At 36.7% G+C, this 23,754-nt stretch overlaps 1 protein-coding gene across 2 annotated transcripts; it reads right to left on the bottom strand.

Annotated features, from left to right (window-relative positions):
• Positions 1 to 815: 815 nt before the first annotated feature.
• On the bottom strand, positions 816 to 22,726 carry RGS10 (regulator of G protein signaling 10). 2 transcript variants are annotated; one of them, XM_063307236.1, is made up of 5 exons: positions 22,578 to 22,726; positions 14,770 to 14,888; positions 13,132 to 13,218; positions 11,439 to 11,582; positions 816 to 3,312 (listed from the first exon to the last, which is right to left on the bottom strand). In XM_063307236.1, exons 1-5 carry the CDS (start codon positions 22,624 to 22,626, stop codon positions 3,166 to 3,168), a joined length of 546 nt encoding a protein of 181 aa, XP_063163306.1. In that variant the 5' UTR covers positions 22,627 to 22,726; the 3' UTR covers positions 816 to 3,165. The 2 variants fall into 2 exon arrangements, with proteins under 2 accessions (XP_063163306.1, XP_063163307.1); XM_063307237.1 differs by lacking the exon at positions 13,132 to 13,218.
• Positions 22,727 to 23,754: the final 1,028 nt, after the last annotated feature.

Genomic DNA, 23,754 nt, shown 5'->3' on the forward strand with positions numbered 1-23,754 from the left:
GGAATCCTGGCTTTTCATCTGCATTTTTATTTCCTAACGCAATGGTCTGTAAGAATGTCCTTGAGAGACAGGACGAGGAGGAGGAGCTGTAGACTAGGCAACAGTCATATAAGAGGCAGCTTAGTCAGCAGATAGGAGTGTGGCAAAAATAAAAAAAAGGAGAAACTCTCCCTAGTTTCTTGGATTGCAAAAGCGAGGGGAATGTATTTTCAGACTTGCAATATTCTGTCACTCTAACCTTACAATAAAGGCAGTGTTAGTACTCATGGTTGATGCTTCTTGTCTGGACTACCTTGAAAGACTGACATTTAAGGAATAGCTGGTATAAAGATTTAAACATCCTCTTACTCCCTTCTTGGGGTCTCCTGGTACCCAACCATATACTGTTGACTTAAAAGGAAAATTTGTTAGGAACCCCCTCTTAAACTCCACTGGCAAATTCATGTTAGCTCTCTGTCCATATACTCCTTATATTAACATACCTTACAGTATTTTGCAGTTTCATTCATTATGTCTACCACCAACATCAATAGCTGTGAGGCAGCAAGACAAAATTAATACTTATTGTCAGATGAGTACCAGTTTGTGAGAAGGTTGGTAGCCATGGTTTTGCTGCTGGAGTCTTGAGTTGGAGCAAGGAGCAACAGATCTTGCTGTCAGAGATTCGCCTAGGACACAGAAATAAACCTCTCGATCTTAAGCCTGCATTCAGGACCTTACAGTGGAAGAGTCGAGAACACAGCTCAGAAAGGGAAGTTGGTTTTAAAAGAGGTATCAAAGAAGCTCTGGTTGTGAAGATTAGCTGCTGCAAGATATAGCAATCAGGTCATATTTAATGGTTAGGGCACTACCAGCCTGATGGTAAACGAACTTTCAAATATTTAAAAAGTTAAGCTAGTCAATAAAGAAGTCCACACAAAGAAGATAAAAAGAGGGTTTAAATCCTAAATTTCTTTCTCTCACCCTTACATGGTAACAGATTTCTTGCCATTCATTTATTAAGCCTTGGATGTAGAAGATACCTGCAGTCTTATAGTGGTCCTGTAAGCCTCATCTCAGCTCTTGCTTCCAGCCTTGTTAGCCTCAGCCTCAATACTTATCCAGGGCATTTTATCATTCCTTCTAGGAGGGTTCGCACAGCATGCCATATCGTACTAGCATGTGTTTTGGGCATAGAGCAAATGTGTGAATCCAGCTTTTATGGTTTAGCATGATGTATAGATCCAATCACTTAGGCTTATTTAACTAAACATGATTAAAACAAACAATGGTTTATCATGAATAGAAAACCTAGCCTCAATGTGGTTCATGGAAAAAGGAAAAAAACAGCATTTTCACCATTTCCTAAATCATCCTTGAAAACCATCTCTTCTGCAAACATGATTACCTTTGTCAAATGTACATAGTCTACAGGAGATTCCTGCTGCTCCCTTTACCCTTTAGTATAAGAGAAAGACAAATGGCAACTAAATCCACAAAAGGCATAAAGGGTATGCATGTGCTGAAGGAATCATGGACATTTCTGAATGCACTGACAGGAGATTAATGCCTATTTATACCAATGCTACTCTTGGTTATATAGTGATTTGAGGGAGCACCACATGAACCAGCAACTCGCTGGTTCAACTGCAATTCTCTGTATTCAAATGAAAACAGAATATAGCTGCTGTCTTTTATGTATAATCAGTTCTGACAATCTGACCCAAACATCTGTACCTCTTCCTAGTATATATATTATGATTGAGACTTCGAGAGATATTGCTAAGAAGAAAAATGGTTGGGTGCTACTTACCCAAATAAACAGAACTTACAAATATTTAAACAGCTAAGCTGGACAATAAAGCAGCCCACACAAAGAAGATAAAAAGAGTAACTAAAGAGAAAATATAAGCCACAATTACATTTCACATGCAGAAATTGTAAATAAAGCTTGCAAGCCAATTCGCTTTCCTCATGTTTAACAGTACTGAAATTATTGTGCAAAATGAGTATTAAAACAAAACTGAACTAAAAATAATTTCTTTGCCTCAGCAATTTCAGCCTGAAAAAAGAGAATATGATTATTTGATTGAGGATTGCAATCATATTACTATCATTATTATTCTTATACTTCAATTTTCTATATCTGACAAAATATTGAAAACTGCACTTCAGCCCCAAGCATGAAGAAGGAATGTCCCAAACATAATCAAATACAGAATATTATCACAATATGTTGACATCCACCATTTCATTGGCATTATCAATATTTGGAATATGATTCACAAAAAACAGAACAGCAAAATTAAGCACAATTTCTCTCTAAACGTTCAAAATTTCTTTCTTGCCATAAACCACTAGCTAACTTCATACACAGCCCACATATTTCCATTAATTCCCTACTTCTTCCAGGGTCTTTCTGCACTGACAATTCCTTCACAAAATTATTTCCAAGACAGCCAAAATGAAAAATGCCTCTCTATCACAATCTCAGCTGTGGGTTGTTGTGGGATTTGTCCATATTGTTTTACTCCAGAGAATTTTTTTAAGATATAGATATCTCTTCAGACAGAATCTGCTGCAGTTGAAAATAGTTGCCTCATTTTTAAATAGAAAAAACATGCTACAAAATTGGTCCAGGAGGCACTTTTTGATGACAAAAGCCCCAGCCAAATAGCTACTGTACACTTCTTTATCTGATCCATCAATGGATTGGGTACTTAAAATGACATGATTAATTCAATTCACACAGCAGTTAAAACATAAAAAGGATATTTCTGGAATGTCTGTTAGGCAAAACTCTATGAGTTTTTCAAAGACTTTTACCTTATCTCTACTTTAAAACTTGCTTTAATTTTTAATGCTACATTTAACACCCACTTCCACCAAATGATTTACAAAAAAATATACTTTTAAAAATTAGAAGCAGTTTGCAAGAACTTACAAATTCTTCAGTCTTTCAAGGGCTGTCATATAACTACCTTGATCACTGTATCTGGAAGCAATCACTGGCAAGAAACAGGTCACTGAACCAATCAAAGGTAAGCTTTGTCTAATAAGATTCTATATTATTCAAGCTTCTAAATGCATTTGTGTTAATCACAAAGAATATTCCTGAGAACTGATTTGCTTTTCTCATTGTAGTCTCAGTCAGATCTATTGATCAACAGATTGTTGTTATTTGGATCATGTATTGTAAATTCTAGAAGCTCTTTTTGCTGCAGTCTGAGGATCAGGTGAATTTTCTTCCTGTTCTTCAGTTTCCTTCAATTTAAGAAACATATCTGATTTCAAGAAACGGCTGTAGCTGTCATATTTCATGAGGTTGAAAATCTGAATGGAAAAGGAAAAAAACACAATCTATTTGAAAACAAATGCCAAAAATGTTAAAACAAGAAGAAAGGCTTTGCAAATGAATCCCAAATTAGTCAGCAAATCTGTTAAAAAATGCTAAAAAGAAAAGAAAATATTTTGTTGCCCTAGCAAGCTTTCTCCAGTTAGTGGTCCCTTCAGACGCATGAAATTGATTTTCCAGAATTCACCAGTGATCAGGACCACTACACAGAATTCTGGGAGGTGAAGTTCACATATCTTATGGAATCTAAAGATGAGGAAGACAGCTATGGATTCTGCCTCTCAAACATGGCAAGTAAAATGATAGTTCAAGGATCTGTCAAAAGACTACATAAAAGACTACTTTTCTCACCATGTAAATGGTTCTGCTGGTTCATTGGCAAACATCTGTTCTTCAAATTTCTTACCTTTCTCTTTAAGGATTTCATCAATTCTGTCTAAGCACAACTTTTTAAGTCTTTCAGCTCGTTCATTTTTCTGTCATATATCTGCTTTACCATTTAATCCTCATTCATTGTCTCTGTATGACCTTACCACCAATTTAATTTACTCCTTTCATACTGGTTGCCCCCTTTATCATTCATGCCTTTCAGCCAGAGCCAATACTATTCCACAACCTTTATACCAGCAATTGAATGACATAAAATTTTCCAACCATTTCCCCATCTTTAGCAAACATTCTGTTGATGTTCATAAATTCACCCACTCATTCTAATTTATATTTAACTTGTACTCATTCACTTGAGAGCCAGTTTGGTGCAGTGGTTAAGGCATCAGGCTAGAAACTGGGAAACCACAAGTTATAGTCCCGCCTTAGGCATGAAACCAACTGGGTGACTCGGGCCAGTCATACTCTCTCAGCCCTAGGAAGAAGGCAATGGCAAACTTCTGAAATCTTGCCAAGAAAACTACAAGGACTTGTCCAGGTAATCGCCTGGAGTAAACACTGACTTGAAGGCAAAAAAAAAAAAAAAAAGATTCGCTCCATTTACCCTATGAAACATATTTACCTTGGTCTTTAATACATTAATTTTTAGATTCACATTTCTTCTTGCAACATACAATACAACCATTAACACCCACTGCAAATTATCTCAGCCAACATACAAAAAATATATGCACATTCATACGCTGAACCAACACACTTCTAACATCACCACAAACAGTCCTTATTACAGTTATCAGACCTGTTTCAAAATCCAGAGTTAGCTTTCTGTATTGTTTGCTGTCATTAAGATGCCATTCAGGTACCAGATCTGGTAGCCCTGTTCTTATATATTTATCCATAACTGTATTAACCAGCAAGGGACATTACATAACCTTCCTGCTCAATCTAGAATCATTCTCTAAGCTTTCTATTTATTCTCATGCACGCTTTCTTCCCATAATATACTACTTTTTACACAAACATTCACACAAAAAGCTTCCTTGTTCAATCCTACTCACTTTCTCTACATCAATAATTATGTTGTAAAATTTCTCACTTGTCAGTGATCTGTTGAAGAGCAAAAAATTGGCCTGTACGTCTCCTATCTGGCATAAAGCTGCACTGCACCACCCCAATTTCTTCAATCAAATTTCTGCCAAATGCCCTTCCTGGCTTACTTAACAAATTAATTGCCAGATTGTTGATGCATTCACTCGTTACCTTTTCCTTTGTACAAGGAAATCTCTCTTCACCTACATTAAACAAGCTGCATGGCCAATCCATCAACAAACCATATTCTTATTTTAATATTTCTCCAAGTCATCTAGGCCTGTAGACTTACCATTTTTCAACATTCTCACAGCATTTATTTTCTTAATCATTTTCTCAGACAACAGAGTATTAACATTTATAGCATTAATTTCAGTTCTACTTCTTAAACATTGTACTTATCAGTCACATACATATCTCTAAAATACTCCTTCCCACATTCCCCTATTTCAGTTTCATCCCAAATAATGCCATTGCTTTTAGCCTTATTTCCATTTACTGTGCTGGAGGTTCCTTATTTATTCCTTTTAACCCACTTCTAAAACCATATTTTTAATTTTTGATGGAAATTACTCTCCGTTTTCTGCCTCTTTTATATTAACTGGCTCAGTTTGACTACAGGTAGTCCTCACTTATCAGCTGCAGTAAGGACTGGCAACTCCGTTGCTAAGTGGAGAGGTTGTTAAGCACGATGTCATGTGACTGCACCTATTTATGATGTCAGCTCCATCTGTGGTTGGTAAGTGGATCACCATGGGTCGTTAAGGCGATGTCATGTGACCACAACTTGTGACTCTCTGCTGGCTTTCCCATCAACTTAGCTTGTCGGAAGCTGCCTGTGAAGGTCACAAATGGCGATCGCATGACCGTGGGAATGCTGTGACAGCTGCAATTTCAAGGATCAGTCATAAGTCTCATTTTCAGCACCATTATAACTTTGAATGGTTGCTAAACTAATGGACAGTAAATGAGGACTACCTCTATATACTTTGCAACTATCTTTTTTCTCCATATCATTATATTCTTCTCTTCCTCATTTTTATAGCAATCATTCTCTTACATGATTTTTTTTTCAAACACAGCCTTTTGCTCTTCATCATTGCACCAAGCATCCTTTTCCGTATTTCCCATTAGTGTCATTCCATACACTAAATAGTTTGTTTTAATTACATATACAGTACATAAATTACTGATGCTTCAGTATACTGAGTACTATATATAATGCCATAATCTCACCTGATTATGATACTGCTATTAATTCTTAAAGGAACTTTGAGTATAATAAGGGGCTATCCTAAGGATGGTTATCTTATGTCATATAATGCTGCTGGAAAAAGCCAAAACAACATATTCCTAAATAGAATGAAATTATTTATAGACAATACTGTAGACAAGATAAGCCAAATGGGAATTTTATTTTATTAGCACATAATCAGTGGATTTAATCACATAGTAAATCCACCAACTTTGTTCTGCTTAGCATCCAATTGGTCTTGGAACTCAATCTTAGCATACTGTCTATTATATCCTAGAGTGTCCAAGCTATGAGCAACTGGCAACATTCATGCAACTCACTGGAAAGTCAAAATCTGTACAGGGTGCATCAAAAGCCAGGCCCCATAGACAAATGTACCATATAAATTACCTCAAATGTTTGAATTAGTTGCCATTTTCTTCTAATCATTTCCTTACTTGTTTGATACATGATCTTTGAACATTCTTGTACAGTAACATTTTCTTTTTAAAAAATATTAATTAATAAAACATACTGTGATAGGCCTATGGGGCCTGACTTTGAATACACTCTGTAAAAGGCTGGCTACTGAAAAATACAAAAAGTAGTCCATCTGTTTGTTATTCAAATTTGCTGTGAACGTACACAATTCTTTTGTCAAAGCAACATTTATTACTACGTAGCTAGAAGTGTTGCCATTTTATTTATTTATTTATTTTAAAATAAATTTTATTAAGTTTCAAGAGAAGAATAAAAACTACAAAAACAAAAAACTACAAAAGAAAAAAGAACTAAAAAGGTGCGAAAACACAAGTGAAAACCTTTTTCAGATTTACAAAAAGATGTGGCTTCCCACTTTTAACAGTAAGGATATACAAAAATTTCCATAATCAATCTCTTACTCTATATTAAACCAAAACACTAAATTATTTCTATAAATCATTCCACTTTAGCACATAATAAAAGTCACTCAGTACAGTTACTCCTCCCCCTTATATTAAAATAAAGAAAAAATTATAATATAAACCTCCTAAACATCTTTCTCACCTCCAAAAGATAACACCTATTTAATTATTCCCTTCCTACCACTATTCTATACACTTCTGTCTACTATAATAAGAATCAAATTAAAAAGCACATAGGTCGTCTGCTGTTATACTTGATAATACATTTTAGTAATCTTAATTTTAATAAACCCCCAAAACAAAAACAATTCAAAGCAGGAAATCCAAATCTTTAAAAGCAAATAGCATCAATCAAATCCTTAAAGCAAACCAGATAAACATTTTTAACCCTAATACAACAGTTTTAATAATCTTGATCTTAATAAACCCCCAAAAAACAGTTTGAAGCAATAAATCCAAATCTTTAAAAGCAAATAACATCAGTCAAACCCTTAAAGCAATCCAGATAAACATTCTTTAACCCTTATCCCACTTCAAAAATAAACCAAAGCATTTACATATCCCCACAATGTGCACAGAGCTTTCAAGATTCTCTTGAAAGAATCAAACAGCCCAACTGTCCTCCTCAAAGATTCCAGGTTCTTTACATGGCATTCCACCAGAAAGTCAACTTGTGGCTTGCAGATCTCTCTCTCCCTTAAACTTCTCCAACTCCACTATCCAATCTTCATCTAGCATCTCAATAAAAATCCCAATGTCACTCTTAAAAGAAACATTTCTATCGCTGTTAAATTCCTCAATTTCATCCACCACATCCACAACCTGATGGCACATTTTAGATCACAATGTCCTGAATATCTTGCATAAAAGCTTGATAGAAGTCAGAAGAAATCTGTTTAAAATCTTGGTGGAAGTCAGAACAAATCTGTTTCAAATTCTCCATACCTCACGCGGTAGATTATGGCACCCCCTAGGGGCTTAACCAGCAAAAGTCAAAGCTATGTAAAAGTTCCAGAGAGTGTTTACACAAAGTGAAAGTGAAATAAGCAGACAGTTCCCAAGGGAAGTGAAAACAGAAAGCTGAAGATTCAAATCAGACAAATCAACGTGTAGGAAAATGCTAATATCTTCAAATTTAATACAAAAATAATAATAGGAAGACAACTGTTTACTCTCAATCCTCCTTTATATTTGGAAAGAAAACAGAATCCAAAACTTAAAAAAATAAAATAAAAAAGTAATCCTCAAAATAACAATAAGCACCAAGAGAGCCAGCTTCTCCTCGCTGTAGAAAGCCTTTCTTGGGGTATATATACTTTATATATATATATATATAAATAAATAAGTGATTTAGAAATGGGGTGGCCGGTCTTAGTGTCCCTTTACGGCTACAGTGTGGCTTGGAAAGTGATGATGTCCCTGCCTCCCAGCTAGCTCTTACCAGTCAAACATGAACGCTGTTTGCGATCTTCTGGCTGGATCTTCTGGCTGCAAGCAGCCATCCGGAGGACAGATGGGATGATTCCAGGTGTTCTCCTTTACCTAAAGAACATTTTTGGGCTTCAGGAGAACCTGCCTGAGCAGAAAAAATTTGCCACGTTGTCAGCATCCCCTGCTGAGCTCGGGGGCACAGCCGTTCAGTCTGCCATTCCCTGCCGGAAGCCCAAAGTGCTGCCATTTTTGATAGAGCCATGGGCAACTGATTTCTGCAGACCCCAGGGCATCTTCACTATTCTCTTGATTTTTGAAAAAAATAGTTGGCCAGAGAATCTGATCCACTCAGTCCTTCTCTACCATTATCCTTTCCTCTCTCCACTTCTACCTTGCTTGCTTCATCTTCATTCATTCAACAAAACAAGCAGGTAGGTAGGCTGCTTGGCCTATGCCTAGAAAATACTACAAAGTGACCCACTGTACCAACTGCACATCCTGTTGTTGTACACCACACGAACTTGGATATAATTTTCCAATTTGAGAAAGTGGTCACCAGCTAAGATAATCAGATGCTACTTTCTGAGGCAGATGGGGGGGCGAGCAGGCTGAAATCCTCCTCCTGCATGAGACCAGTTCAAAGCAAGAGTACACAACTGTAACCTCAAGCCAGCTGGCACAGTGTTCTGCATAACAGCATATTCTCAGGACTTTTGCCCACAGTTCAGCAATAATAGTCCTCATATAATTAGCTGAATATTAAGGATGCACCCCCAACCACAGATTATATATGGATTTATAACCTTTCCTGCTACGTAAAAGATTTTTTTTTCCTATCTGATTAGAAGATTCTTTAAGAGACACAAAGTGCTTTGGTTGTTTTTTCTTTTTTAATGTAAGTCACTGTCTCTTCTTTACCACAGCTACAAGAACTCAGAACTCAAAACATTTTGTTAACAGCTTTTAAATTAGCACATCTAATTAGCGCATCTTTGTGTGTCAGTTAAAATATCATTACCAGGTTAGAAACTTGGTAATGTTTGTTTTCAAATCATCAGGTTGTCCCCAAACTTAATTGAGTTAACTGAAGTCTTACATTTCTGACCGACCATGCAGTGAATACCAAATAAAGGTATACTGGGGAAACTAAACTATTATATTCATCCATAAAACATTTTGCAGTTCAAGTCCTAGAGAAACATTAACCACGACATCAAGCATATGTAGCAGACACCTAATGTTAACACAGGCCTGGTTTAGACATAAACTAGTCTCTACTAGTTTTAGGGACGCGGTGGCGCTGCGGGTTAAACCGCTGCGCTGCTGAGCTTGCCGATCGGAAGGTCAGCGGTTCGAAACCGCGCGGCGGGGTGAGCTCCCGTTGCTCGTCCCAGCTCCTGCTCACCTAGCAGTTCGAAAGCATGCAAATGTGAGTAGATCAATAGGTACCGCTTTGGCGGGAAGGTAACGGCGTTCCGAGTTGTCATGCTGGCCACATGACCCGGAAGTGTCTATGACAACGCCGGCTCCAAGGCTTAGAAACGGAGATGAGCACCGCCCCCTAGAGTCGGACACGACTGGACTTTACGTCGAGGGAAACCTTTACCTTTACCTAGTCTCTACTATAATTTGTTTGACCTTTGATTACTATAATGTATGAATCCACACATTTTAAGTAAGAACTGTATACAAAATAAGAAGCCACTATGGCTTCTTTAATAAGCCATGCATAAAGAAGTCACAGGTTAGAGTTATTTCTGAGGGCAGCCTTTGTGGTATGTTCAGCAAAGTCATTTGATGAAGTCTTTGGGAAATGCTAGAAGCAGTAAAAACTTATTTTTAAATACTCTTCTAATGTAAAGATCTTACCATATAAAGAATATTATAAATCAGTAATTCAGGAGAATGTTCAAGCCATGAGCCTTCCCAACTGAGTGACCTGACACCATCAGCAGGCTGTTTATTTATTTATTTGCAGGTATACATTTAAAATCCACCACTAGACACGTGTCCTTGTGATTTAGTTTGGATAGAATGTAATGCAAATTGGCCATTTTTAAAACATACAGCACATTAGTATTTCCTATTACTAAGACTGTTCCAAGAAAGGAAGTAGAATTCTTCAAAAGAATATACAGTACACGTTTATTAGTGGCCTGCCCAGTTACCTATAAAATTAGCCAGGCTTATTCCGCCTTTCCTCCCACACCAAGATGTTGTTAGCATTGGAGAGTTATTGATAAGGGGAAGGTGGCAGGACACAATGGAATGAGTGTGTGTGTGTGTATGTGTTTGTGTGTTGGACTATACCCAATCTAAGCATGAGGCAGAATAGATCTAGATTTGGAGAAAGAAAAGGTGGGACAGTGTGGAAGAAGTGTAGTGATTTTTTTTGAGTCAGTGGAAACATTAACTTGTACACAGTGATAATATGTATTAACTGAAGTATCAGTGGCCAAAAATAGATGGGACTGAAGTAATCTATTTATATTTATCAGATTAAATGCATGAATAAATAGAAAGCAATGGCAGCCAGATTATTCCAAGAGGACCAAATGAAAAGCATTATCATTTTTATTGTAAACCACCCAGAGTCCCCCGTTGGGGGAGATTGGCAGTGATATAAATTTAAATAATAAATAAAATAAATAAACTTCATAAATAATAAAATAAACAAACTTCAGAATATATCTCTGCCTTGCCTGTCCAGTGATTTTTAAAAAACAAATACATTCAATGCTTTATGTCATCAAAAGCATCAACTGAAAAAAAGGAAAAATGTACTTTACAAAGTAAACATGCATTAATTTCAAATTATTTCTGAGTTTTAATATTAAGTTCATGGATAAGTCATAAATAAATTCTTTCCTGAGCATTTTTCACTTGTCAACTTCTTTTCTCGAACTTTAACTCTAACACTAGATTTAGGGATCCTATTGGGAGAAAAACCTTGTTTCTGGAGCCTCTTCTAACTTTACTGCGACTGTGATTCTGTCCTGCTACCAGCAGTTAGTTGTTCATCTTTCACAAGATAATTAAGGAAGTTTTAGAATTTTACCTGATCTTGAAGTTTCTGAAACATCAGAGGATGAGGTTTTTCCAGTATTGATTCATCCAAACGAGACTGCCCTTCTACATTGACTTGATAAGAAGCTTTATTTGACAAGAAATTTCTGTAAATTTCATTTGCCTTTGCTTGCATCTATGAAGAGAAGAACATCTTTACTAAGCACACAAGTCATTTCCCCAATATTGCAGATCTGTAGGCTTGGATCTTAAAAACCTTTTGCATTAATTGAATATTATTCCACTTAAGCAACAGGAGAATGTCCAATCTTCCTCCTGAAGTCTCCCTGCCCCATACATGTCCTGTTTCAGTCTTTCCAATCCTAAACCTAAGGAGGAAAGGTGGAGAAAAGAGAACTGCATTCTATGATCAGAACACTGTTCTATAAATAAACCTAATTATAATCAGTCACATAATTAATTACTGCAGTCATTTTTATATCCTACAACACTAATTATGGGCTGTGGTGGCTGGGTTTATGAACCTTGCAAGCCAAGTTCCATATTTACTGTGATGTATTATGTATTCAGAAAAGTCATTTCAAACATACGGTCTTAACTGTTCTACATAGCCGATTCCTTGACTAAAAAGGATTGCAGTTAATTCATCAAACAGTTTTTGTTCTAACAGAGATTATTACATGGTAGGAAAAAAAAACATGATGAATAAAGTAGCTAGCCAAATTTTGTATCCTACTGAAATATGCATGACTCATAACCTTCCTTTGTAGAGTTAACAAAGAATGATGCAACAAAAGTTGAATACGTACTGGTATTGCTTAATTATAGAATCAGACTAACATTCATCTTTCTTCTTAATATATGTAGTTCCCAAATCAGCACTTTATCTACAGCTTGATTAACCAGATTGCTGTTTTTATATTATCTTCCTACTCTTAGCATACACCTTCATCTTTCATGGGACCATATTGTTATGCAAGTCATTACATGCTAGTTTCTAGAAAACTAGTGTATACTTCAACAAATATCATGTTGCTACTCACTGGTACCAAGACATTCAGATGTCATTCATCTAGGCCAGGGTTTCTCAATCTTGGCAACTTTAAGATGTGTGGACTTCAACTCCCAGCATGCTGGCTGGGGAATTCTAGAAACTGAAGTCCGCACATCTTAAAGTTGCCAAGGTTGAGAAACCCTACTCTAGGCAATGTTTCCAAGGTAAAGCTCTGATATTTTAATTTTAAAAACAACTTAAATTTGTTATTTGTTTACAGGATTATGTACAGTAAAAACTAAATTGGTGAAAAATGAAAACAATACTTTACATTTCAGTTTATGAAAACACTTCACAGGGAAATATGAGGTAAAATTGAGTTTACCTATCCTTTTCTTAAAACAGACAGCTATGGCCGAGAAGGAAGAAAATAATAAGAAATATTATAATAAATTATATTAAAGCAATTTTAACATGTAATTAAAAAATCCTATTGAATTTAGAGGCATAAAGGATATTTGAATTAGACAAACAAACATGATGAATCAGCATAATCTCAACCCTCACTAATACTCAATCAGTTTAAGGATCTGGGATTTTGTGACCACTTCCCACCTGATCAGTTTTGTGTGCTGTGAATATGGTAGATGTAGACTGTATTGTTTTCTATGTAGAGCCGTATCAAGTTCATCTGGGCCCTATGTGTTCTGTTTGATGTTGGAGTCAATACCTGTTTTTTATCTTGTATCTTCTTAAACTCTTCACAAGCTTGCCAAAATAAAACATTTTCTTCACTAAATTCTCTCTTTAAAAAGTCCTGATAGAGGGGAAAAAAGGAGCTATTAGTATCATAACCTGGTAGTCAGCCTTAAGGGGTTAGAAATAAAAACTTGACACTATTAAATATCTGGCTCAATGCTGCTTAACTTCGGGTTAGGATTTCTGCAATAATAAAATAAATATTAAATTACTTTAAGTGATAGATTTTGAGACATTTTGAGAAGTCCTGACTGTCAATTATTAAAATAATTAAGTTGTCCCAAATGTTCTATTCTTTTCTTAAATATCTACTGACACTTTGGATTTTTTAAATTTGAAATCATAACTTTACTCCCCATTTCTTTGATATTTACATCTAACGTTCCATTTTGAACACTGTTCTTACACAAGAAGAAATCTCATTTCTTTTTAAGAATTACCACCATCTTTTAATTTAACCAGTATTATATAATAGCTACCATAAATTCTTAGAACTAAGTAAAATAAATAAGGACTTCAGTTGCAGCACAAACAGGATTTTCTGACATCCTAGCAAATTCAGTGCCAAGCTCTAAAATAGGTGTGTACAAGCTGAGTCTGTGAGGCAACTTGCTGCTTCCCTGAATATCTGGCTACAACTCTCAGAGCTTTTTCAAAGCCACCAAACTGCAACTGTTAATATGGCATTAATGGAAAATGGATATGAGAGGAGTATTCATATTAACAATTTAATTTGATTTTTTTTTGTTCTGGAACAACTTCCTTTATTTAAAATTTATTATTATTTATTAGCTACATTTATAAGGCTGCCCAGCTTATGCAATATGATTCTAAGCAGCATACAACAATAAAAAATAAACAATAAGCCAAAAAATGCAAAACATTAAAATATATACAATATATAAATACAAAATACACCACAAAAATGGTGACCAAGCACCATAACAAAATAACCAAAAGAGGACTGCACTCAACTGGCCTCTAATGCCTGGGGAAAAAGCCAGGTCTCGACGTCTTTCCTAAAGGCAAGTAGAACTGGGACCTGTCATATATCACAGGAGAGATCGTTCTAGAGAACAAGGGCAACCTCAAAAAACGTATGCGTCATCTGTCCCATAAGATAACAAGATTTAAAATAAGGAAGCTTGAGTGTACCCTCCCCTTCTTCATCTTAACCTTGTCCACTTTTCTGGACCGTAACTTTTACTGTCACTCAAAGGTCAAGTGCAGACTTTGCCCAAAATAGTTTTGTACCCATGGTCTAAAAGTTTCATGGGTTATCGTATCCACTTCAATTCAAGAATATCACTTTCTCTAGTCATTTTCATGCAACTTCAAGAAGAGGATTAAGGTTAGGGTAGAAGCCGAGTAATGGCTTTCAGGCAAAAGTTTCACACTCCTGTTTACATAAACTTGCACACTTATCTATCACCTCAACAATTATGAATTTGAACTTCACACATCTTTCCCTAGAAGCAAGTGCCACACACTCAGGACCCTCAAAATAAATTACTTGCATAATGTTGATTCTTGTAATGAAGAGATACAGCTCTAATTGATTGGGAATTGTATTTAGGTTTGTGTGGTAAATAATACTTCAGATACCAACCCTAAATTTCTTTACACCTTCTGGATCTTCCAGCAAGCTTTCCAATGACCGAGCCCATCTTGTGGTGCCATTTAGGTTCTGATGACTACTGCTTGGCTTGCTGTCACTGTCAGTTATATCTGAAAAATAAAAAAAATAATAATTATGTCTATATATTTGTTCTACCTATAGCTGCAGAACTGTTTCTTTCTATCTCTGACAAAAGGCTGGGGGACAGTTCAATTAATTCATAGTTTTGAAGATGATGAGAATCAACAAACATAAATATATTTCAATGTCATGTCATTTAATCCGCAATTAACTACAGCAAGTTCAAAGGGTAGAAAAATGCAATATAGTATGAATATAGTCTTACCTGATGTAAGGCAACGTCCTGTATTTCTGTGACTCATCATGTTCCCCTGTTTTACATCACCAACAGCAAAGCTATAAAGCAACACTTTATAAGATACCAAAACCCTATCCAAATGGGTAGACATGCTTGTATGGTATATATGAAAGATTGTGACTTTATTGAATGTGACTAAGGCTATAAATATCATCTTCTCCAAGCTGATAAACTAGACAGAACTTTTTCAAAGAGGTCCAAAAAGGCAATAGTGCTAGATGTTAAACATTTGTCTTGTAAGAAGTTGGAATATTTCCTAAAGGAGGATTACATAGCAGAACAATTACACAAATATATATCCATATATGTTTTAAATATTATGTCATCTATTTGGGAGGAAATGGGGAAAATGCTAAATTTTAAACAAATTTGCACACTAAAATATGTATAAAGTTTCAAGCTATAAGCTTTAGAGGAAAAACAGACTGGGACATTTTTTTTTCTGGCTATCATTCTACTATCTATTGGGTTAAAAATACTTGAAAATAAAAGTATTGTTGCATTTTTGCTTTTATTTGAATTTTGAGCAAATTACTATTAAATTGGGTCATATAATTACCTTTTATTTTACAACACCTGAAACAAAATCCTGTAGCATATTTTTTACAATTACAACTTCCCAACATGACCTCTTTCTTCCCATTTTCCCTTGAACGCATACACTTAACATTTTGAAATCACTGTTCATGCTCAGACTTCATTTGACTATTATGAATTACTTCTGCCTTTTTCAGAATTCATTTTTTGTAGCTATTTTTGTATTGCTCCATATCTTTAATTCTGATTATGTGCCATCAAGTCAGTGTTGACTCTTTGTAACCACATAGAAACATTTTTTTCAAGTTATATACTGGTATTTTACTCTCTCTCTCTCTTATTAATAGCTTTGTTTTGGCTAAAAGTCAATCAACTAATCAGAAGTAGCTCCCAAGAAAGGGAATTCCAGGATTTGATGTCACTGTGAAGAAGATCCTGCCCTGCCAACTCTATGGTCCCTCCCAACTCTGTGATTCTGTTAATGTCACTGAAACATTCTGTTCTGTTAATGTTCTAAAACATTCTTGTCAAAGATGACTGGCCACACTTGACATTTGTAAGGCTTGGGCTATCACATCAGAGCTGAAAAAAATCTGGATAATCATTAAATGGCAGCAAAGAGATGCAAAAAGCTTTAATTCTTTAAAGCGTCAGTGCTTCTCCGCCTTTACTGCACGTGTGGATAGCTTTCCAGCAACCCCATTTAAGGTGACCTGAGCCCTCCTGGCTATGTGGGATTTGGAGGCTTACCTGCAGGGCTGTGTGGGGAATATGCAGGGCATCTGGAGGATAAAGTCACTCTCAGATGGACACCAGCCTTAGTACAGGTCTTTTAGAGATGCCCAGGACGCAGGCATCTCTATGTTTTGTTATCCGAGATGAGTTTGATCCTGTTGGGCCTGAGGAAGTGGACAGGGTCCTCATGACTGTAAGCTCAGCTACCTGTTTATTACATCCGTGCCTCTCCTGGTTGGCAAAAGCCTCCCAAGAGGTGACATGTGGCTGGCTTCTAGCAGTGGTTAATTCTTCCTTGAGGGAGGAAGTTGTCCCTTCACTTCTTAAGGAGGCATTGGTTCACCCCCTTCTCAAGAAACCATTGCTAGACCCAACCATTGAAAGTACTGGTTATGACCTATAAAACCCTATATGTCATGGGACCAGGTTATTTGAGGGACCACTTTTCCCTGGTTACATCTACCCATCCCATCAGGAGAGGCATGTTACAGGTCCCGTCCACAAAAGCGCATCATCTGGTGAGACCCAGAAAGAAAGACTTTTCTGCCATGCCACCTGCCCTGGGACCTTAGAATGGTCCGGTAATGGTGGGGAGGTTTTACAATGGCTGTTTTGAGCTGATGTAGAATGAATTCTGCTGCTGATCATGACTTTCTATTTTTTAAAATTGATTATGAACAGTTTTTATATGTTTGTATATTGGTTTTTAACTTGTTTTTATTGGATTGCTTTTACCTATTGTGAGCCGCCCAGAGTAACTTAGATGAGATGGGCGGCCATACAAATCAAACAAATAATAAAAATAATAACAACAACAACTCTTTGATATCACTTAGTAGTCATCCAGATTTGGCAGTTCCACTAAAGTTCATATTCAGATAGCTAACTGGCTTCTGCAGGACAAGAAAAAATTATGGAGTCAAAAGTCACTGAAGTACAACCCAACTGAATCGTTCCTTCATGCATTTGTGCATTAGACAAAAAATGCAATTAGTCCTTTGCCTAGTGAATATTATGACTACCAATTTCCTGCTAGTAATTATACCTTTTACTACCTGCTGTCACATAATTTCTTTTAAACCAGACCTGAAAAAATGCTGTGGACTAATCATGCTTATTTTCCCCCACCCCTTAAACTTAAATTTATTTGTGATTCCTTGACTTGTATTGTTTATTTAAAGCATAAGTCCACAACTTAAATTAAGATAGAAGTAAATACAACAAACTATCCTGATAAGTTTGGTCTAGTGGTTAAGGCGATGGGCTAGAAACCAGGAGACTGAGAGTTCTCGTCCCGCCTTAGGCATGAAAGCCAGCTGGGTGACCTTGGGCCAGTCACTCTCTCTCAGCTCTCACCTCACCGGGTTGTTGTTGTGGGGAAAATAGGAGAAGGAGGGAGTATCAGGCATGTTCACCACCTTGAGTTATTTATAAAAAGTAATAAAAGCAGGATAGAAAATAAAATAAATAAAATAAGCAGATACTCCTATCTCTTTTAAACTGAAAGGATCTGAGGGAGCAGGACTGAGATCTAGCCATAGTTCTGGAAATTTAAGCCTTGTAGTACTGTTTGCTTATTAACAAACTGGGCCTGTTGAATAATGAGTACACGTTCGGTTTAATCTTTCTTTGACTAGCAGTAATTCTGATGGAAATTCCTTCCCATGTTGTAATTGTACTTTAAAAGGACAAACTCTTATTGATACCAATCATTACATTATAAGGGGGAGATATTATTAACTAGACTGTACTTGGTCTGAAGGACAAAACCTCTCCTATCTAAACTGCAGTCCTGAAAAAAATCATCATCCCTTGATAACTTCTATTAAAATATTAAGTTCAAATTATGCATTTAATGTCATCCAACATGGATCCTGTTTTCAGCAGCTTCTCTTTGGAATGATGACTAAATGGATCAAAGAGTTTCATTAAGATTTGATTATTTCCTTTGTTTTCCTACTGAAGAGTTACTGAATGCCAAGACAAGTGATATAATGAAATGGTTCATATCTTTATTTAGTTTTTGATCTTCTGAGGGACGTATCCAATGACTTTGCTCAATATAGCTCAGAAAACTGTTTATTGTTTTTTTGGAAGCTGGCAATTCGTTAGGGGGAAAAGCCAGCAGCCATGACTACGGGAAAGAACATTTTACTGGATGTATATTAGCTTGTTTTTACTAAAATGTTTGGTTTATACTTGGGTTTTAATAATTGTCAATATTAAACATAATTATATAGAAAGTTTTCCTATGCCAAAACATAAGATTAATAAATTTCTATCAAAAAGTTGCAGTTGAACATCCACTGGCTACAGGAGAATTATTTAAAGTTAACAGTCCACAGATAGATTTATATGAGACTTCATATGGAGAGTAGGATATTGACAGAGGGCAAGCACACATTTCAGTATAAGGAATGGCAAGTCTAGTATGCTTCCCCATGTCAACCAAGTAACAAGTAAAAAAGGATTTCCACATACACAGTCTCTGTGTCTTTATAGACAGTGATAATACCCTGTTGTTTTTAAAAAAAGAATTTATAGGGTTTTATGGAAGATAATAAAAGAACGTATAACTGGAAAACTAAGCTACCTTTAATGTATTTCTTGTTAACTCCAAATGGATTTCAATTGTATGTGTGCATATTATACATTAAAGTTTTTTTAAAATTTTGGGTGCTATCAAAAATATCCACGTTACTGACAAAAATTAATACAAGTGACATTCATTATTGAGCTTGCCAAGTTTCAATTAATCAATTAGATTTTTCTGCTGCTTTAATCAGCCAGATTCTGTCATGAGTACTGATGGCGAGCGGATGGGGGCCCCCTCCTGCTCGCCATCAGTACTCATGACAGATTCTGAGTAGCTCAGAGTTAAGTCAGAAGAGTTAATATAAAGCAACAACAGTGCAATCACAATGTACTCTTGTACAGCGAATTATGAAGCTTATTTCTAGACAGTAGTAAGCATTTCTACTCCAAGTACTGTAAAAAAAAAGTTTAGAACCCTAAGTAAGAATCCCAGAACTTTCAGGTCAGCCAACTATTTAAATATTTAAGGTACACTCTAGTTGCTTCTCTGTTAATTGAAAGGCACTGTATAGTTATTCTGCCTATCTTTCCTCCCCCCCCACTTTGTGGTAAGAAATAAAAAAAGCAATCCAAAAACATGGGAGGGTTCCAAATGGAAGACGTCATCTGAACTTCCTATTAAATCCTATGTTTAAGACAAGATAATTATGCAATAAAAACCTCATCTGGAAGCAGTTTTAGCATATAGTCTCTCATTTTTTTCTCTGTGACATCAATTAACAAGCAAACAAATATACAACCAGCTAATACTAGTGGTTGGACCCCTACTCAGATGAATTTGTCCCACTGTGTTCAGTGGAAATGAAATATGGATCCTACTCAATTAGTATAAACAGCTTTGTCCCTTTGCTTCCCTTGTCTAAATAGCACATCTATTTTATTTAAGTTAGGAGACAGACTAGCTACGACCTTTATTACATCACTGCTAACATACTGTAACTTGCATATTATTTCATTCTCTATTCACAGCCATATCTGCAATCTGCAGAAAACTGATAAAATTGCACTAAGATGTGCTACATATTTATTCACAACAAATTTCTTATATGTAACATTAATTTACAATCATAAGAATACATTTTACTGCTTGGAAGTAACAATCCAAGATGAAACTAATTCATAACTATAAAACAAAGAGACCTTACTTTCCATATAGCCAGGCTCACTTAAGAAGTTCCACATACATTTCTTCTTTTAATAGTAGCTGTTTCTAAAGTACATTTGTGTTTCTATGGTTTGTGTTTTTAATGTCTGCATTTGCTCAAATTACAAATCCAAACATTCTCTTTGGAATCATTGGTTTCTACTTTTAATAAGGAAAGAAACTTAAAAGATGTATGTGCAGAATAGATGGGAACATCTACCAGGCGTGCAGACCATGTTTAACAAGAAATAAACCAGGTTAAAATCACACCATTCTTTCAGCAAGCAATATTGATGAACAATGATTCATCTTTAACACCTTTCAGCTCCAACTTTAGAATCCTTTGCTTTTTGTTTGCAGCCCAACTGTTACATATAAACTACTGTATTGCTGTAATTTAACTTGACTAAACTATATAATTTGTCAGATCACTAAATATTTCTGGGTAAATTATGTAATCTCAATTATTTCCAAAGAAGATATATTTTGTATCAAAGATTGTCATTTGAGAACAGGAAAACCAATCTGGACATAAAAATTCTAGTAAGTAGAAAAAGATCCAGAGAACAGCAACAAGAATAATTAAGTATTTGAAATAAGGACAGGCTGCAGAAAAGGTTACAGAAAGGATATCCATCTTCATATATTGGAAAAGTTTGCTGGAAATCCAAGAAAGAATGGATTTAAGAAAGTCACTTGCCCAGAAGAGTCCTTTCGATATATTCTGATAGATGTTTGACACTCACACAAAAATGAAGAAACACTCTGCATACTACAGACAGCGTAGTAATGGGCAGTGACTTTTCAGAGGCCGAAGGTAAAAAGACTCCCTCAAATTGCGTTTGATTCCTGGGGACAACATGGGGTGATACATGATGTTTTGTGGCAATAGAGAAGTAGCTTGACCTTTGCTTCTTTTAGGAAGCTTTTTTTTATTTCCAGTCTAGCCTATATCCCTGAGATTTCCTGTTGCTCTCATCCAAGTCAGTGCAAATCAAGTGTAACCTGATTAGCTTCTTCAACTTCAGCCTAAAATGGAGATTAATAAGACTATATAGTTAACACTGTATGTAAGTACTTTCCAAGTAACTATTTTACTTCTGAGCTATTTTTTTTTGGGTACAGTGCATCACATTCAAAAACAAAGGAACTATCAGACAGGGATCCTAGAACACATTAATTCTGTTCTACAAGGTGAAAAAGAACATGATGCTGAAATCAAAGTATCAATCATTCCCACCATGTGAATGAAAAATACAGTAATTTGTAAACAGAGGTATAAAACCAGAATGAGTTATTAGTAGATACTGAATCTAACTTTCAATATCAATTCATTCTTAAAGGTTCATTATTTCTAATACTTCAAAACAAAATGATGCATTAAAGTTTTACGGTCTTCAATAGAATCCTGATGACCCAGTCTTGACCATGGCTAGACTTTTCACTTTTTGATACAGACATATTGTTCTCTGTGGAGGACAGTACTGTTCTGTATATGGGATGCGGAAAATTATTCCATCATTCTTGTAATAATCCCTCCATCTCTAAATATTTTCATACTGCAAAACTGCTTTTCATAAAAGATGAGCTCCAGGATTTGAACAAAAATCAAAGTGAACTGAAGCTGGCTCAACAGGAGTCTTTGCACTCTGATCTATTATTTTGTATTGCATTTCTGATTCATAGTCTATTCAGAGAAACGTGGAAGTAATGGGATCTCTCCCCGTCTGCAGGAGAAATCCAACCTGTTTGATTCTCAAGAGAGGAAGTGCAGTCTTAGTTTTATCTCGCATTTCTCACATGCTCCTTATTTATCTCTAACTAACCCAGCTACAGTGCCAGCCGGGACGGAGCTCTCAGCTCTAAACTGCGTGTCTCTTCCCCTCTTCCTTTTTCTGTGTCGTCTGCCTGAACATCCCACCCCGCCAAACAGCAAGCGAGCCTCTTCAGCCTTCCTCTTTCGGCTGCACACTTCCCCTTGCGTTTTCTGACTCTGGGGAGCGAAATCTTGAGATGATAGATTCATTGACTGATTGATAGATAGATGAAAATCTAATAATAATGCTGAGACGCGGGTAGATATATAGGATAAAATTATTATTATTATTATTATTATTATTATTCTCTAGGGACCAGAAGAGCAAAGTTAGCAGCCAAGCGCAGCCGGTGAGCCAAACCCGGGAGGCGCTGAGTGTTAATTTACCTCCTTCCGGCACAGAAAAGCCACACGGTTCGCAAACTGCAAACCCACCCGGTTTGTTTGCACCTCAGCGTGCAGACAAACTAGCAGGCGCTGGGCTCAAGCTGGGGGTGTTGCATTTCGTTTCTAACCCACCACGCTCCGCCAGCGGGGTCATCCCTCATGTCCGGAGCATGACAGCAATTCCGCACCCGCCCTAACGCCCCTACCTGACGGAGGCCGCTTTCTGCTGAGCCTGCTCACCGCTCTGGTGAACATCTCCGCCGGTCACCCCCCAGCGAGGAGTCGGGAAGGAGGCGTATCCCCAACCGAAGACCGCTCTCGGCAGACTCCCGCCGCCCGCCCAGCCGCGCTGGGAGGCGCCTCGTGCAGCCCTTGGAGCGCAATCGTCTGGGCGCGCGCCACGCCTGCTCTCATCTCCGCAGGAGAAGCACCCTTGGAGCGAGCCGCGGCGGAATGTCAGCCTTGCCCCGCCCTACATTTGGCGGGAAGACGCGCTTTTCGGGCCGGCTGGCTGGCGTTCCGGTCCGCGTTGAGCCTTAGAGGCGCCTCTTGCAGGCATCCTTGACGGTTTGCGGTGGCAGTTCAACTCACCGATTGATGTTGAGGTCTCCGCCGCATAGATTTTATGAAAACGTTAAACCTCTGCATGTAACTCTTTTTGAACTCGCGTTTTGCGAGCATAAAGGGTTCATGGGATAGCAGCGAGTAGGGCTGTACATGACAGTACAAGCATACCATTTCCACGGCAAATGGCATGTCGAAACGTTTTGCCAGATAATGCATATTTCTTTCATTGTCTGCTCAGTTTACTCAGAAGTCACATTGCCTTCAAGAAGCTATACGGAACTGTAGACTTTAGTTGCAAAGAAGAATTACATAAAAGTGCGTGTCATAAATTAAAATTGTCCTAAAGACAATTAAGTATGCACATTTAAGCATTCACAGATGTTAAAATACTTCATTACAGCAGTGTTCTGCTAGCTAACTTAGACGGCTGCATTTTATAAATGGTATGCTTCCTACATAGTTATCTGTGGTAAAACTAAAAGATACTGCATGGATTAAGTAAATACCGTTGAAATAAATGTCATTATCTCCTACTTTTCTTGCAACTAATCAGAATTTAAGGCAAATTAATGTTGGGGGCATGATTGTTAATAATAGGAGATAAAATATTCATACTAATTTGCTCCTTTTGAATCAAGATCAAAAAAGGGAACCAAGATGATGAGATGTTTTATACACAACACACAGCATTTAATTAATTCTAAGAAAACAAATAATGATACTGTTCCTTTTCCATTGCATCCAAAGCCCCAAATACTCCATGTGTTCATATGTGGCAGGTTTTTTGTTTCAATTCCTTTTTACTTCTCTGTCTTG

This window comes from Candoia aspera, chromosome 6, assembly GCF_035149785.1.
Source record: "Candoia aspera isolate rCanAsp1 chromosome 6, rCanAsp1.hap2, whole genome shotgun sequence".
NCBI lineage: Eukaryota > Metazoa > Chordata > Lepidosauria > Squamata > Boidae > Candoia > Candoia aspera.